This window comes from Anastrepha obliqua, chromosome 2 (genome assembly GCF_027943255.1).
Source record: "Anastrepha obliqua isolate idAnaObli1 chromosome 2, idAnaObli1_1.0, whole genome shotgun sequence".
NCBI classification, from domain to species: domain Eukaryota; kingdom Metazoa; phylum Arthropoda; class Insecta; order Diptera; family Tephritidae; genus Anastrepha; species Anastrepha obliqua.
The window spans coordinates 25,085,139-25,102,448 of record NC_072893.1 but is presented as its reverse complement, the minus strand read 5'-3'; the positions used below and the strand labels follow the sequence as shown (position 1 = coordinate 25,102,448).

Below are 17,310 nucleotides of genomic sequence, written 5' to 3'. Positions count from 1 at the left end.
AAAAGAGCAGGGAGTGCTTTTTTCCAACAATCGGAACATTCAACTTCCTCGATGAGTCTTCAGATGGGGCTGAGGCTGATCTACTTTACCTGGACCCGAAATATGGTAGTCTTTAGAACAAGCTTTCAGCACAAAAATATCCACCATGCCACAATCGCCGTGCCCACCCTCTTGATAGAGAAACTAGGCACCAAATCGATCACAAAAAGCCATCTTTCTTTCAAGATCCGTAAACCGCTCTGTATAGTATATATTAAAGATCACAAAGAAAGCTCTGCTGCGCCACTCGTCGCTCGATCCTGCTCTAAAAGAGTACTGCTCATGGCCTCTTTCAAACCTTGCGTACCACCGCCTTTCGTCTAGTCGCCACTGATGCGATGAGACATCCCACTTTGCCGCAGAATGAAAATATGTAGTCTACAGAGCCGCTCTGCGCTTCTGCCTAACGCCAGGCTTCTGGATTGCTGGTAAGGTGAATGCATCAGCTGTTACGCCAATCATATAAGATTTTATCGATTCTTTCTTGTACGAAAGACCTCAGTCCATCGTCAATAAGCTGGTTGGATCTACTCATAGTGGCAAATCTATCGCCGACCAGGAATTTACAGCACTCCAAAGCATCAACATACATCACTTTCGAGCACTTTGAGAGCACCGAAAGGAGTTGCCTTTGTGCTACGATATCTGGAGTTGGTTGCCATACAAATCGCGAGCCTACTCCGTTAAGCGTTCCGAGTTATATGATACTAAACGCGCTTGACCTCTTTCATATGATCCCTTTCAGGTGACCTCTTTCAGATTATCTCTTTAAGGTCCCCTCTTTCAGCCGACCTCCTTCAGGTGACCTCTTTAAGGTGACCTCTTTCAGGTGACCTCTTTCAGGTGACTTCTTTAAGGTCACTTCTTTCAGGTTACCTCGATTGTCTCTTTCACGTGACTTCTTTCAGATGACCTCTTTCATATTATCTCTTTAAGGTGACCTCTTTCAGATTATCTCTTTCAGGTGACTTCTTTAACGACACCTCTTTCAGGTTACCTCTTAAAGGTGACCTCTTTCAGATTATCTCTTTCAGGTGACATCTTTAAGGTCATCTCTTTCACATGATCCCTTTCAGGTGACCTCTTTCAAGCGACCTCTCTCCTTTCACATCTTTAACTTGCTGCTGGAAAAGTTTGCTCGAGCTCCATAACCAAGCTGTTGCATTGCTAATTAGTTGACCGTTGCTGTATAAATATTTATTTTCCTTTTGATATTTGGGATGATTTGTATTTGTTTGTTTTTTTGATTTAATCTAATAATAACGCATCGTCAATGATTTTTTGTGGGCAACTGCTACCGCTGCGCTCCCTGCAACATTTACAAGTTTTCTTGTAGCAGACGGGAACAGTTGGCGCTGCTTGTTTCTGAAGGCTCTACGCAACGTTGGTTGGCCTATGTAGGGTGGCCAAAAAGCGAATGGCAAAAGACGGCTGTCGAGTGCTGGCTGATGCTTGTCACCTACTATTGTTGTTGTTGTTGTTTTGTTGTTGATATACTGCTTGTTGCTGGCTGTTGCCGTTAATTGCCAATTTGATCACTCAATGTTTGTGCAAATTTTCACTTAGTTTCAGTTGTGTTTTGCATCTGTAACATTCTCAACGCGGCAATTACAAATATTTTCGGTTTCACGCGCGCGCCGGAAGAAGTTTTTGTTTGTGTTTTTTTCGTTCGTTCTTTCTTGCCTTCCTTAATTATAGTATTTTCGCTTACTCGTTACCTCAGCGCTATTTATTTAATTGCGGAGTCATTAGGGCTTAATAGTGGGAGCATAATTAAATCGAGACAATTCACGTCAACTTTATTGTGTAGTTGCTTTTTGTTCTAATTTTGTTTTTTCTCATATAACCTCAAAATGTTCGCTCCAAAATATCGGCTTCGAAGAACGCCGGCTGATGTCTTCCAGCTAATGTATCCCAGCCATTTTCGTACGCGTTATTACACCAAAAACAACAATTGCTGTGGGCATACATTGAGGCCACGTCCGACCATCTATCGACGGCGATTTATAAGAGTAAGTGTTGGTGAAAGCGTGGGGTGCCCCATGAAAGGGTAATAACCAAAAGGCACGAACTTTTCAACTTTGCGAATTTCCCTTTAATTTTTGCAGTGCAGTTTTTTCTCATCTGAACAAAGATTCAGAGGGTTTAAGCGTCGAAAAATGGCAGAAGAGTTCTGATAAAAATATTTTTTCAATATAGAATTGCCTTCCTTTAAGAAGAAGCTATCGATGTGGAAAAGACTACGACTAAAACGTATTTTCTGATATTCGGTTATGGGCTCCTAATTGTACAAATTTTCTACATAAATTTGAATTAAATCAATAAAATGTTTTGTAAACCTTTTTTAACATTTTTCGCTGGCTATGGCTCAACTATTTTGTAGTAAGCTTCTGTAGTACATTTTTGCTATAATTTAGGTATGAAGCATGCAATAAAAAAATTCAGCTTTATATGGAGAAATTTGTCAACATCGCTTGCATGAAAAATTCTTAAAAATCAACGTGATTTTTGTGCGACTAAAGTTTAGTGGGCTGTAAATCTTATTATAATACCTTTTAATAAATCTTAGATCAACACTTTTTCCGCATTTCTCGACAATATGTTGGATCAATTCCGATGGACTAAATCTCGGATTTTTGTCGACTTCGCTTAAAATGGAGCTTAGATCTCTTCTGAACAGCTCCTTTGGGCGACCGCTTTGCTGTTTTTTCATATGAATCAGTCCCTTCGCAGTTTTTAACAATCATTTGTATCGTTACTCGAATTGAATTCGCTATTTTTGCAATTTCGCTGTAAGATTTATTTTCTTTTCTGTGCTTGACCACAAATTTTCTTAAATCAGAAGATACTTCCTTTTTCGGGCTCATTATTTTGTCCACTTGGCAAGACCAGCGACACAGCACGAAATAAACAATCACGTTTATGTAATAGCAACTCCAATATCAACAGAAATTTTCGATTAACAGTACTTTCAGCTACTTTTTCAATGCTGCAAATAGACTTAAGTCCTTCACTGTATCTTCAGTCTCAATAAGTTGTTATGGTACATTTTTGCTATGCGATGTGGGCGGGGGAAGAGTAGGACCTCTTGAGTAAGGTGGTACTTACTGTTTGACTCTCGCCTATATTAGACGGGAACATATCACTACTAACAAATTTGATATCGCATTCTTCCGATGTTCCTTTTGCTTCAAAAAGCAGAGCGATTAAGACTATCGATGACATAAAACCTTCATATGGCAAAAGGAGAGGACGCAGGAACCAAAAGTAGTCAATAGACACAAACGCGGCACAGATGGAGACATAAGAAGATGAGCCTATAGCAGGAAGCTGGCTACGAATATAGTGGACCCAGTCATGGGTGAATAAAACTAGTCCGCTTCATGGACGCAGTACTGAGCCGACGTATTTGCTTGCAGAAAGTAGTTCCGGGAAGGGAGTTTCCTCAGAAGAGGAGGGGGGTTTGTTTTAGTGGCTACACCACTTAACGCAGTAGACGACGGTCGGTGTAATTGCGAAGGCATTTTGAACCCTAACAAGAAAAATAAAAGAAAAGGTGCATGTAGTGTAGTACACATAACAGACGTGAAACTTTCAAGGCAGACAAAGAGACTCGAGAGAGAATTAGAGATAGAGAGAGAAAGAATAATAATATATCTAAATAAATTCGCAACATTTGCAGAGAATACAAATAGACAAAATTTACAAAAAACGGAGAAGCGTCGAGAAATTAGCAAGCACAAGGAAAAACTCAGGAAAAATAGCCTAAAGTGTATCTAACATATATATAAGGTATAGCTCTCTCTCCCTCCTTTTCTTCTACGTTATATCTTTTTCTCTTTGGCGGAACGAAAATGCCCACAAAGTTGCATGGCCTTGAAATTTTACTCTCCATTCTCGCTCGTCCATCGACGCCTAAGAAGTTTCACTTCAAACAACAATTTTTGGTTTTGAAATTTCTAATATACCAAATCCTCTAACATCCACTTAAGGGCCGAAAAATCACCTGCTTTTCACTATTCTCTTCGTAGGATGAAATACTAAGATTTCTTTTTAGAGGGGTTTTTTAATTAGTTATAAAATATGCAAGCAAAAAATTCAGTCATAAAAGGCTTTCAAACATATGCTTTATATGGAGAAAATTGTCAACATGGCATGCAAGAAAAAATCTCAAAAATCAACGCGACATTTGAGCGACTAAAATTTAGTGGGCTGAAAAGCTGCATACCCAAAAGTTTTCTAAATACGAGTATTCTAAAGTGTGGAAGTTTGAAGTAACGGGAAAATATCGTTAGGTTAGGTTGCAGCCGTTGTCCAGTACAGGACAGGCTCTTTGCTCATTGTGATGCCGCATGGCGCACTTGTCCTTATCTCTCCTAAAACCAGTGAGAACTTTTCATAAATTTTAGAGATCTCTGATTTCCACAGTACTCTTGCAATTCATTAAAAACATTTTATACCCAGAATAGTAAACATACGTCTGGATAAAGCAAGACAGTCGCACAGAAGGTTTGAGATCGTCTCTTTCTCATTAAGACAGCTTCTGTGAAAGTCATGTATCTGCACGCTCATCCCTTGGGCGTGACTAGGACTGTGCCTATTTTGGCTTATCAGAGATTCTATGCTTTTAGCGGTTACCAATTGAGGTTAATAGTTGAAGAACTTAGATACTTTCACTCGAATAAAGGGCCTGTGTGAAAATTCACATCCTTCTTATTGGTGAGGAGTTGCCGGGTTTAAACAAATGAGGCGTGCAAATAACACCTACGTGCAAGTAATTTTGATTTTGTGTTGTAAAGAAATTCGCTGACACGAAACCCTTTGGTGCTACTCTTCCAGCTCGAAAGAGTTCCATTATTTGCTATTTATTGCGGTGATTAAAAAATTTAATGCCACTTAAATTTTCGCGTAAAACTTTGGTTATAGTTACGACTCACTTATGGAAAATGCGCTTTTCACGCTTTTCCGCTATTCACACTAGTGGCCTTGCTTTTTTTTTGTTTTTTTGCTGCTACTTTGCTCGCTTGCTTGCTACCTTTTCTGACGTTCTATTTATGCAGTTTTTCACGTGCAAGCGACATTTAAAATTTCATTAAGCAAACAAAAGGGATTTTCACTACGTTGCGGATGTTGAATTGTGAAAAAAATGCCCGCTAAGAGCAACCGCGTCGTACGTCAGGCTTAGCAGACCGCCCGGAGTCAGTTGGTTGGTTGGCTGGCTGGCTGTTTGGCGCGTCGATTGGTTTGTCGGCGTAGCAGCGGGTGAGCTGCATGCTCCTCCCCCCCACATGCTTGCACTTCACAAGCCAGTTATCTGCGTTATGTTAGCTTCCTGTTTCAACCTTTTATGGCTGCACCCATCACCCGACGGACGACCACCATCAAATGCACCCTGTGTGCATGACAAAAGTAGATTTATAAAGTTGAATCATCGTTGTTGCACGTTCGCCGCTTGTTAGCGTACGCCTTTTTCCATTTACCATTTTCATAACTGAATATATGTGATGCGGGGAGAGCGGTGTGAGGTGCGATATGGAAACTGAAAACTTTCTTTGGCACTAACCAAATTGAAAGGGGCGAGCAGCGGCGCGAGAAGCAGCGAACTACATTTTGTGATGTGCCAAATTCGGTTAGAACAACAAGAAAAGGTATCTTTTGTACCGCTGTCATAACTCACCGACCCCAAGGCGCATAGCAAAACACAAAAAATATCACATAGAAACCAGCTGCACACATTATTTTGGATTTTGGCTTAACCCTAGATGGCACCATAACTGAAAGTTTTGGCAATTTTTACATATTTTTCGCGCTTGGTATTTTTTTTTTTCTTTTTTTTAATATTTTAGCTGCTGCATTTTTTCTGCTATTTTGTTTTGTTTTTGTTCCCCCGGAGACTTTACATGCGAGTCGTTTCGAGGGCTTGCGTGCTTCCAAAATGCATAACTGCCGTTCGTCGTTGCTTGCATTCCGACAAATTTTCACTTGGTGTCGTAGGCGTTGATTTATACGCCAAGTACTCGTACAGTTAATAGCTCGCATGCGTCTCCTGCCTTTGAGGGTATAATGTCTAGAGGGTGTCGGCAGAGCGCGAGCGCGCGGTGTCGAGCGATGGAAGCGGTGTGAGCGCAGAAGAGTGCTGTTGAAAGCCACCGGCGTCAATTGCAATTCGCAGACTGCAGGTGCTACAATTTTCGGCACTTTCCATGCGGTCGCTCGCAACGGTCGATGTTGGGGGGGCCTCGATTTTGCTAATAAACTGGCTGTAACTCAACTTTTGTCAATGACTGCATGCCTGTCTAAACTATTATTCACCTTTTGCCCCCGGACGTCACAACACCCCAGTTTTTGTTTTTTTTTGTTTTGGCGTCTCTTTAGTGAAACTTTTTCAAGCGCGAAACCCACAGCCATCCATATATTAAAAAAAAAAAAATTTGCTTGGAAGTTGTTATTATGTCTGTATTATTTGTTTTTGTATAGAAAATCGTTTGGCAACCTAAATTGCGAAAAGGAAATTGGAATCATAAAAAGCGTACATTTTGAAGTGTTGTGCTTCAGTGGGGCGCACCGCGCTTATTACCGTTTGACTTTTGGATAAATAGTCCTGCTTTGTGTTAGCCTGCTGACACCCTTTTTTGGTAATCACATTTACTTTCGGTGGCGAAGAGCACAACTCAATGTGCACTGATGCATAAAATTGTAAATTTTTGTTTTTTGATTTTGTTTGGGAGGAAGCAATAAAATGCGCAGTTCGCCATTTTTCGATTATCTATAAATAATTTCTAACTTAATTACAATAAAAAGCACGAAATGCATTAAAGAAATTGAAATGATTAAAAATTGCAATGTAGCCATGGTGAAAAATATTAAAAAAAAACAAAAAAAAAAAAACAATCAGATCTGAACAACTTCACTCGTAGTTGATTAACCGGAGAGAAAATAACAACAGCAGCGGATGATCAGTCTGCCTTCAGAGTGGAAGATTCCGCCCAACGCTGTTGACCCAACTGAGCTCGCGTAACACTTGAATTCCGTGGTACGTGCCACAGCCTGCGGAGAGCTGCTGGCGAAACGTTGAATCCATCGTTGACTGCTCGGACCATCGCATTTTTGTACCAGCTGTGGGCGCACTGCAAAGAATGTAACTCAAAAGAAAAATTCACTGCAAGACATTCACGGCTCTGGCGGCAAACTTAGTCAAGAAGGTCTAAGAAATTTGTCTGGCTGACGAGGTGGGGTTGAGATCCGCTGAAAATACAAAGAAAGAAAACTCAATGCGACATGAAACATTTTAGTTTGCAGCTATTCTTCATTAAGGGGCGAGCCTGCTTTGGAGGCTTCAAAAAATCGATTTTTTCGTGGATTTTTTTGGGAAGGAAAGAAATATTCGATTGAAATGAAACTTCCAGGTTTTATTGTTATATATTTCAACAGTCTTTTCAAATTTTTTCATTAAAATATATGTCATATTATGCCTGGTACAATCATTTTGCCGAGGCGCCTCGAGTGTGCATGTGTCGTGCGGCGGGAAAGATGCAGGTCGCAATTTTCATCTGAAACCAAAAACCCAAAAACATTTTTATTTTAGTATAGTATAGCTTCTAGTTAAACCAAGAAAATTAAACAAAAAGTGAGAAATTCAACAATTTTTCGTTAATTAAATAAAAAATGATTTATTTGGAAAAACAAATTCACTTCGGATTGTTTAAAAAGTGGGTTAATCAAAACTTTCTTAAGGGTTTTTAGGTTCAACTAAAAGATAATTTAATTCCCAATACAATCAATGTTATCTCGTTTCGATAGGACGTTTAACTTTTTCCCTATCTTTCCCGCCAATTAGGAAAAATCGTAAAAATACAAAACCCAGAAATCGCACTTCGAGCGATCCGGCCGCTCGTATACCTGCTCGACGCTTGCTCACAATTTCTTCTGTGACTTCGAAAATATTTTGAATTTGCCTCTGAAATTTTGAAGACACATTCTTGGATAGTTCGGGAAGACATTAATGCAAAAAAAAAATCGATTTTTTGAAGCCTCTAAAGCAGGCTCCCCCCTTAAGCTCCATACACTTCATCGAGCCTTTCTAACATTTTTTGATACACCCCAAATAAAACGATTTTTCGAGATCCACAAATAAGCATTTCTTTCAGCGCTGAATAGGATATGCAACTGTAATCTCTATTTCTGCAGATTTGGATACAAAAAGGTCGAAATTATCAAAGGATAAATGTATTAGTAGAAAATGGGATAGGACTCTAATTAGCAATCAACCACCGTTAAGAGAGGAGGATATTAATACTCTACCTCACCTCAATAACCCAACCTCAAACTACGGAGCCAATGCACCGAAGCCGGTTTCGTGCGTCATCTCTCACAGACAGAGTGGCACTTTGATAGTTCATGCGGCTTAGAATCCAATGCCATCATTGGGTATTCGAAGCGAGTGGAAGGGGCTCTGGAGCGGGAGTCTTTCCCGAGACGCAACCTACTCAGCTCTCGTTCATCCTGGCCAGTAACACTACGGTTTTTCTAATAAAAATGTGTTCAAAAATGAACGAACCGGAAGTGAGGTATTCATCTGCTCGGAGCTAAGCTACTAACTAGCTCTGCTCGCGTGCATGAGTAACTCGAAGAATGGTCATACACATGCCGAGCAGGCTTGCTAAGTACTATACCATAAATCATACACTACAATGTTTGGCCATCCGAAGTGATATTGTGCGAGTAACTTCGTCGGCCAGGTCATTGAGTACACGCCAGCAGAATTCTGCCCGCCCACTTCACGCGTATTTACCCACTCGGCCAATCAGTCGTCATTCAGACAGCTACAAAGTATCATACACCGAAATTGTATTAATTTTTTTCACTAAGGTCACCAACACAATCTCAGTTGTGTCGTAAACAAACCACAGTGCTATCCCCTGTTGCGTCATTAAATTTTGGGAAGGTACCTGGAAGCTCAAGTCGTTAGCTATAATAGAAATATTTTAAACTCACCTCCAAAGTCGAAAAAGTCTGACTAGAACTGGGTACCTAACGGGAGATCAAGTTTCAAGTGGCTCAAAAATCGTTTTAATTTTTGAAAATTTTTTTTGCTCGCGATGTTGTCTATTTTCTTCCTTATAAAAAAATGCCGAGCATTTTCTATTATAAAGGGTGCTTAAATTTCAAGGGCCGATGTTGCATGTGAACCACACCTAAACGTCAAACACACCGTTGGACTTCTTTCTTTGGGGTTATTTGAAAGAAAAGGTGTAGGTCGATAAGCCAGCAACAATTCAAGAGCTAAAGGATAAGATAATTCGGCACATTAACGGCATAGAACCTCAATTATGCCTAAGCGTCATTGAAAATTTGGACCATCGGATGGAGGTGTGCCGCCGAGGCCGCGGCGGCCATTTGGCCGATATTTTGTTCCATACGTAATTGAGCCATACCAATATTATCAAATTAAAGAGAATTGACAATAATTTCCTAAAAAAATTGTATTTTATTCAAAATCAACACCGGCTCTTGAAACTTAACCACCCTTTAGTAAAATACATAAGACCGCCCGCACAAAATATGTTCAATTTTTTATCACTTCCCCAAGTTTACGCATGGAATGAATCTTTAATAAATATTTATGAGGTATAAATTACAATTTTTCCAGATATAAATCTCTGTTTGTTTTGCAAACCATTACATTTTGATTTGACTGTCCTTTCAAATTTTATGTGGAATAAGAAAATTACAATTTTTTATTTGGCTCATAACTTTTTCTTAGCTTCTAAAATATTTGAGAACGTGCAATTTATTAGCAATTTCAGTAACTACTTTCTCTCTCTACACACACACACACACACACACACACGCACACAGGCACACATACGCCTACACTTGCCTTACATTATTTTCGCTTTAACGTCACTACTTATTGAAATGTGTCAATAAGTTTCGAGTTACATCAAATCATTGGAGTGTAAATCAAAAATGAAATGCCGAAAAATGATGAGATTATCATAGAAAGTGATTTGGATTTACAGGCCAAGAAACTGAAAAAATGCGGAGTAGTGTAATACGCACATGTGTGTGTATGTATGTACGTATGGAGCAGCCTGTGTTGCACTAACAAGCATAATTACATACTTACATATGCGTGCGTGTGTGTGTGTGTGTATACACAATCACTTAATGCCCCAACACACTGGTAACGTAAATGGCAAAAAATGAGACAGGACCATACAAATGATTGCAAAGTGTGCCATTTCATACACTTGTCCTTGCCCGAAGGAAGCGGGCTATAGGGCAAGAGTTTTCCTTTTCTTTTTCCTTGTATGTCCTTCTATGTTTTGCTTCTTCCATTTTTTTCTTCTTCCGCTTCTTCTGTATTTTTGGCAAAGCTGGCTCACAAAATGTGTCGAAATGTTGTTTTGCTCAGTCACTGCGGCTTTTACTTTGGCACATTTGCCAACATTAAAATCGTGTTACTGCCTTTTTGGCATTCGCCTTTTCATACTCATCACTTGCACAGCCATACACATACATATATTCACCCATATACATATATACCCATATACGTACATAAAGTATGAATCTGCCATAGCCAAAAAACGTAATGTAATGGAAGCCTTGCTTGCTTGACTATTTGCCAAAATTCGCATTTGCATCTTCATTTCCATTCCATCACATTTATTTAGCACAATGAGCCTGCAAAGAGTTGCGACACTTTGCTCATTTCCTTTTTGTTTTTGTTGTTGTGCGCACATCTTATTTATACTGATTTCCTTTTACTGTTTTGCATTCCATTCCTTTGCCAATATGTTTGCGCAAACAAATTCAAATTAGTGGTTACGGCGAGCGGCAATCGAGAGGAGTGAAGTCAGCGAAAAAGAATGCTGGTTGGTTGGCTGCATTGTTCGTCTTAATGAGCGCACAGGGTGGTCCAAATTTTTAAATTTATAAACTGTATTTGTAACGTTACAATGCGAAGGAATTAGAAAACCCTGCAAAAAATTCTACACTTGGTGCCTGGCGGTGACGCTTATACAGACTCGGCTATCCGATCAGTGGAAGGCTTGTAGGTGCAGGGCCATTAAAAAAAGACGAAATGAACAATTTGGTAGGAGTTGAATCTTTCAAAGTTTATATGGTCAAGAAGTGTCCCCGGCTTCTATGAAATTAGCTTAGGCCGCTTGTCTCCACTTGCAGGCGATTCGCAATAGAGAACCATGACAGGACCACTTTAAAAAAATGCATTCACAAACTTCAAACCGAATGAAACTCAACCAACTACCGATACGAAAACGTTAAGAGTGTAAAAATACAGGCAAAATACTTTTTTATCGAAATATACCAAAAACTACTAGAAAAGCCATCATGAAATTTGATTGACTAGATTACTTAGAGATTAGGTCAAAATAAGCATATCTTGGATTTTTTTTTTGTTCAGCGGGACAATGAAATATTTACCATGTACCCATAAACTATAAATTACACTATAAGGCACTGTAGACTGCCTTTTTTAATAAACAAGCAAGTTTTTTCGTGTATGATATTTAGATGCTTCGGTTTCGCTTAAAATCATGCAAATCGCTGGGCACCTAGCGACAGGTGCCAAAGTTTCATTGTAGTCAATTCCAGCTCTTTCAGTCAATTCTTTTCCTAACAGTCTAGCTTTTCTGGTGTCAATGCTGCCATCTGATTTTTATTTAGTTCGAAAGGCCCACTTAGATTCGACGTTCTTTTTCTCAACCGGTTGCTGCAAGATTTTGCAATATTATTTGGCGTTCGGTATTCTTTTAACATGGCTTTCTTCCATTCGATTGCCTTAGGACCTGCGAGTGCTTCTGTACTAGTTTCGGGACCGGTGCTTTAGGCTAAGGCTATACTGTAGGGTTCATCTTCGAGCAACGTCTCCGGTTTACTTGTTGACATTTCGAAAATTGGTACCATATTGTTGTTTACTAACCCTGGTCTGCTGAGGTACTTTACCCTAACTTTCTTACGGCGACCTCTATCACGTTTAAGAGCTCGTCGCGCTTGGATGCCGAAATCGTCAGTTGCTTCAGGTTGTTCTTGTTGATTTTCGGGAGGGCTTAGCTTAACGGTGCCTTTACCTTCGTTTGTTCCGGCTGCGAATGTATTTCGATGTCTTTCGTTAAAATTTCTTTGCATGCGCATCCGTTCGGCTACTCCATTCTACATACTTGTATGTCCGCTAGTAAACTCTTGTCCTATACCTTCGGCTTTGTGGAAATTTCTCATTGCATTGCATGTGTATTTAGTCCCATTATCGCTCCGCAAACATTTCATTTTCTTACGATTTTAACCTTTACACATTTTCTATTTTGTCTTATTTCTGGCGCTTCGGTTGATTGTCGAGCTTTGGTGCATTAAGAGACTTAAAGTAGAATTCAATGCCAACTATTTTTTCGGTACATTCTACACCGTTTTATCTCTCTGTTATGAGTATTTCTAGTGATGAAAAGGACCCATCTACTGAAGAGTTAGAAGGTTCAAATGTTACACAAAAATGTTTGGCATGGAAGGAATTTTACATAGAAGGAATGTGAGAATGAGTAATGTAAGGATTACGTAGTTTCCTAGCCGATTTACCATAAGAATGTGCAAAAGTGTGAAAATAAAATACTCACTTAAGCATTCAAATCGCCGACACAAGATTATTTTTCTTGCATCCCTCCATCAGAATCCATTGCAGGATCTTTAATGTTATTTTTTGTGCTGTGTACAGTATAATTTTTTCTTCTTCTTTTAATTAGTATTCATGAAAATGCAAGTTTTTTGTGTTGTACAGTGTAATTTTTTGTTTCTAATTAAAATTCATAGAAATTCCGTTGGTCAGTTTTTCTGCAACGAAGCCTTGGTTTTTCAATTACCCACGGCCGTATCAACTGCATATAAAAGTATAGCATGCGAAAAAATATAGCGCCGTAACATTTCGACCAGTTTGGAATATTTATTTCTATTTTTATTTAAATAAGGTTTTTTTTTTATAAAAATGCATAGTTCACTCTGAAACAAGGGCCATATTAATCCAAGTTTCAAACTTTGCACACGATTTATAAAAATTCGCCAAAGTATATCAACATTTTTCATAAGAATTTCTAATCAGAATCCCTTTGCAATTCTGCAGAACAGCCATAAAATTATTTGCATTAGATAATACTCAACGCATATTGCATGTTAATAAAAAAAGTTAAAAAAAAATAGAAAACAGAAAAAATGAATAAAAACAATTTTTTTTAATTAAAAAAAACTTTTAAAAAATTAAAAAAAAATATAACTTAGTTACAACAAAAAATCAATAAAAAACCAAATTAAAAAAGATTAAACAATTTGAAAATATCAGCAAAAAAAGATTTTAAAAATTAAAAACTAAAAAAAAATTTAAAACATATATTTAAACAATAAAACAAATGTTTAAAAATTAAAAAAAAAAATTGTTTTTAAAAAAATACATAAAAAATAAAAAAAAAAAAATTAAAAAAAAAAATTTTAAATATTCAAAAAATGAAAACAAGAAATAAAAAAGGTTCTAGAATAAATTTTGGTACGTAGTTTTACTTCTGCAGAATACCCATAATATTATTTGCATTAGACAATATTCAACGTATATTGCTCGTTGCAATGATAATAAAAACAAAGATTAAAAATTACAAAAAAACAAATTTAAGAAAATTAAAAAAAAAAAATTGTCTGAAAAATAAATAGAAATAATAAAAAATTCTAGAATGACTATTGCTTTTTATCTCTGCTCCATATAAATAAAAATTACCAAATTTGTTATATGGGGGAAATGCGCCGCATCATCGAGAAAACAAAAAATTATAAAAAATCAACTAGATTTTTAAGCAACTGCAAACATGCGCATTATTGTACTAAAATTTATTGGACTATAAAACTTCATACCAAATTGTTTTTTATAAATTCTAATTAAAAGCAAAGGAATTATGATGAAAGGTGTGTAGAATTTTTCAAATTTTTGTATAAAGTTTGAAAGTTTTATTTATACGGTATTTGTTAGCTATACTTTTATACAAAAAAAAAATGAATCTTGAAGAAAAAGACTCAAAACTGGTCAAAGTGTTGAGTTGCTATGCTTTTTCCGTGGGCCTTATGTGCTTGTGAATTGCTAAAGAAGTACGAAATTTTGTATCTTCTACATATAAAAAGGTTTACCAAAATCGCTCGTGTTTTATTTGAATACATATTTTCAAGGCTATACAAATAATAACGGTTTACCCAACTTAGTGTGTAGAATATCGACTCTTTGATGTATCTTGGTATGCCATCCTGCTGAAATCAGGAGTCCCAGCAATTCATATCTTCACTTTCAACGCATAAAAGGTCGATAGCCACGACTCTGTGACCGAAATGTCGTAGCATTTCTGAAAAAAAAAGGGCCAATGATGCTTGGGCCAACTCAAACTCCACACCGCATTTTCACTGCCTGCCGGTACATTGGCTTTTTAAAAGGTGCTGGCTTCCCATTAAGTTACAGCCGAGTGGAAAATATGACTCATTGCAAATTCGTTTTCACTTAACGATCAACCGAGGTCCTCACTTTGAAAATAATTTTTCAATATCTCCCAACTTTGTTAAAGTCCAAAGGGACTCCTTTTGTTCCACGGTTGGTTGATGCTCACAATTTAGAACACAAGAAAATTGTCAGTGCCAAAATAGCACAAAATTTAAAATCCACCTACATTTGGATCACCCTTTGCATGGATTTCCTTGGTGTATTTGCCGAGGTTAGTGAATTCGCTTGTAATTTGCATTTTGTTGATTAATTGATAAATCGCAAAAGAAGGCGGAAAGAAGGTGAACTTAGCAATTGGGGCAAGAAATCACTTTGAATTTTATTGCCATTACTGCTAATTAAAAAATTTCTTGCATACTTAGGAAAGTAGTTATTATAGTGAAAAACAGTTGAATTTTCTAGTGTTGTCAAGCGCCATAAATTTTGTAACTTTCTCGATTGTTTTCCCCCAAAGAGTGGAATGCTGATAACAAAGTCGTAAATAGAAGAAATTTGAAATAGCAGATAAGTTGGGTTGGCGCAACATTTTGCTCAGTTTTGACTTTTTGTTTATTTTCGATTAAAGTTTTTTTTATTTCCAACCTTTTTTCTACATTTCATATTTTATTTTATTAAATTCTTTTTATTGTAAGTTTTTTGTATATGCATAGTTTTTTTAAATATATTTTTTTGTATTTTTTTTTTACTTTTTTTTGTTTCTTTTGTTAACTCTTTATTTAATTTCGATTTTTTTCATTTATTTATTCTTTTTCTTATTTTAAATGTTTTTTTACATTTTATTTTATTTAATTTTTGTAAATGTATTTAAATTTTTTATTTTTTTTTTTTCAATATACATATAAATAATTATTTCTGGTTTTTTTATTTTTTTGTTGTTGTTATTTTTATTTTTTTCATATATTTAATTTTTTTTTATTATACTTTTTTTCCTACATTTTACTTTATTTAATTTTTGTATTTTTTGTTTTTTGTATTTTAATTTTTTATTATTTTTTATATTTGTGCTTTATTTGTTTTTTTATTTCGTTTTAATTTTTTTTAATATTTAATATATATTTTTTTTTTGTAATTTTTTTTATTTTTTTTGTAACTTTTTTTTATTTTTTTGTAATATTATAATATTTATTTTTTTTATTTTTTAATTTTTAATTTTTTTTTTTAATTTTCATAAAAAGAAGTATTTTTAATGTCTTTTTATTAATATTTTTTTTACTTCTTATTTCTTTTGGATTTTTTTTCATTTATTTATTTTTTTTTTATTTTAAATGCTTTCTTACATTTAATTTAATTTAATTTTTTATTCTATCATTTCTTCTTTTTTTCTATTTTAATTTTTCATTATTTCTTTTTTATTTTTTTAACATATATTTAGAACAAATTTTTTTTGTTATTAATATTTTTTTTTTTTTTTAATTTTAATAAACAGAAATATTTCATGTTTTTTTATTTTTTGTTTTTTTTGTTGATTTTTGTTTTGACTTCTTATTTATTTTCGATTTTTTTTTATTTATGTATTATTTGTTCATTTTAAATGTTTTTTACAATTTATTTTATTTGATTTTATTATTGTTTTTTTTTTTTTGTATTTTAATTTGTTATTATTTCGTTTTTATTTTTGTTTTATATATATTTTTTTAAATATATAAATCTTTTTTTTGTTTTTTTTTTTATATATTATTCTTTCTTTTTAATATTCATAAAAAGAAGTATTTACAGTCTTTTTATAATATTTTGTTTTACTTTTTATTTATCTTCGATTTATTTATTTTTTCATTTGTTTATAATTGTTTTATCTTAAATGTTTTTTACAAATTATTTAAAATTTTTGTTTAAATATATAAATATTTTTGTTGTTGTTGTTATTTGGTTTTAATTTTCATAAAAATAAGCAATTAAAAGCTTTTCGTGGCAGAAATATACTAAGAGGTTGGCCATTGCATGCGGACCACTTTTAGGAAGAGATTTTTCTATCAGTTGGTTTTCTATACTTACAATCAGTTTCGAACCCGCGTTGTTGTTGTAGTAGCATAAACATTCCCCATACTTGTGGAGGGAATGCTGCTGAAGTGACAGTCCTTGGCCTACTGTAGATCCGGGTCGTTCCGGTATCGTAGAACCGCCCGTTTTGGGAACGAACCTGGGTCCTATCGATTGGTAGTCACGCACACTCATTCGCCTACGGCGGGCACCTAATCTAAAATCGTTTGAAGCTGTAAGAGCGTTTCAATTGCCTAATCATAGCTTCAAGCTCATAGCCCGAATGGATAAGCTAAGCGATTCAGGCCTGAAAATATTCGCTATGCTAAATTTTGTATTTCATCACCTGTTCATTGACTATCATCTGCTTATAATTTTCGTTCAAAATGCGCATTACGAAACAGAATACAAACAGCTGTAATTTTTAGATTCTATTGAAATAGCCAAATACTCATTTAATCTGCAGTTTCATATTTTACAAAGTTCAGTTCCAATGCTCCGCTAAAGAATTCACCAAACAATATGCACTTCTCCTCTTCTCCACATAGAGTAAATTGGAAATCCTTTGTAATTTTTGTTATCTTTCCTTTAACCAAATGACTAAAAATGTAAAGAAAAAAAGAAAAAATGTATTCCACTCTACGGCACTCGAAACTATTCGTGAATGCGGATGCCAACTGCATTTGGACGATACGAGCAGTAAACCACAAATCATGGTGGGCTATTGGCCACCCCGTTAGGGGTGTAAAGGGTGA

At 35.8% G+C, this 17,310-nt stretch overlaps 1 protein-coding gene across 1 annotated transcript in view; it reads left to right on the top strand.

Moving 5' to 3' along the window:
- Nucleotides 1-1,690: 1,690 nt before the first annotated feature.
- The window catches only part of LOC129238055 (uncharacterized), a 125,848-nt gene continuing 110,228 nt past the window's right edge, over nucleotides 1,691-17,310 (top strand). Inside the window, exon 1 of the mRNA XM_054873096.1 lies at nucleotides 1,691-2,051. Within this exon, the coding sequence (XP_054729071.1) occupies nucleotides 1,893-2,051 (159 nt within the window). The 5' untranslated portion in view covers nucleotides 1,691-1,892. The remainder of the gene's footprint in view (nucleotides 2,052-17,310) is intronic.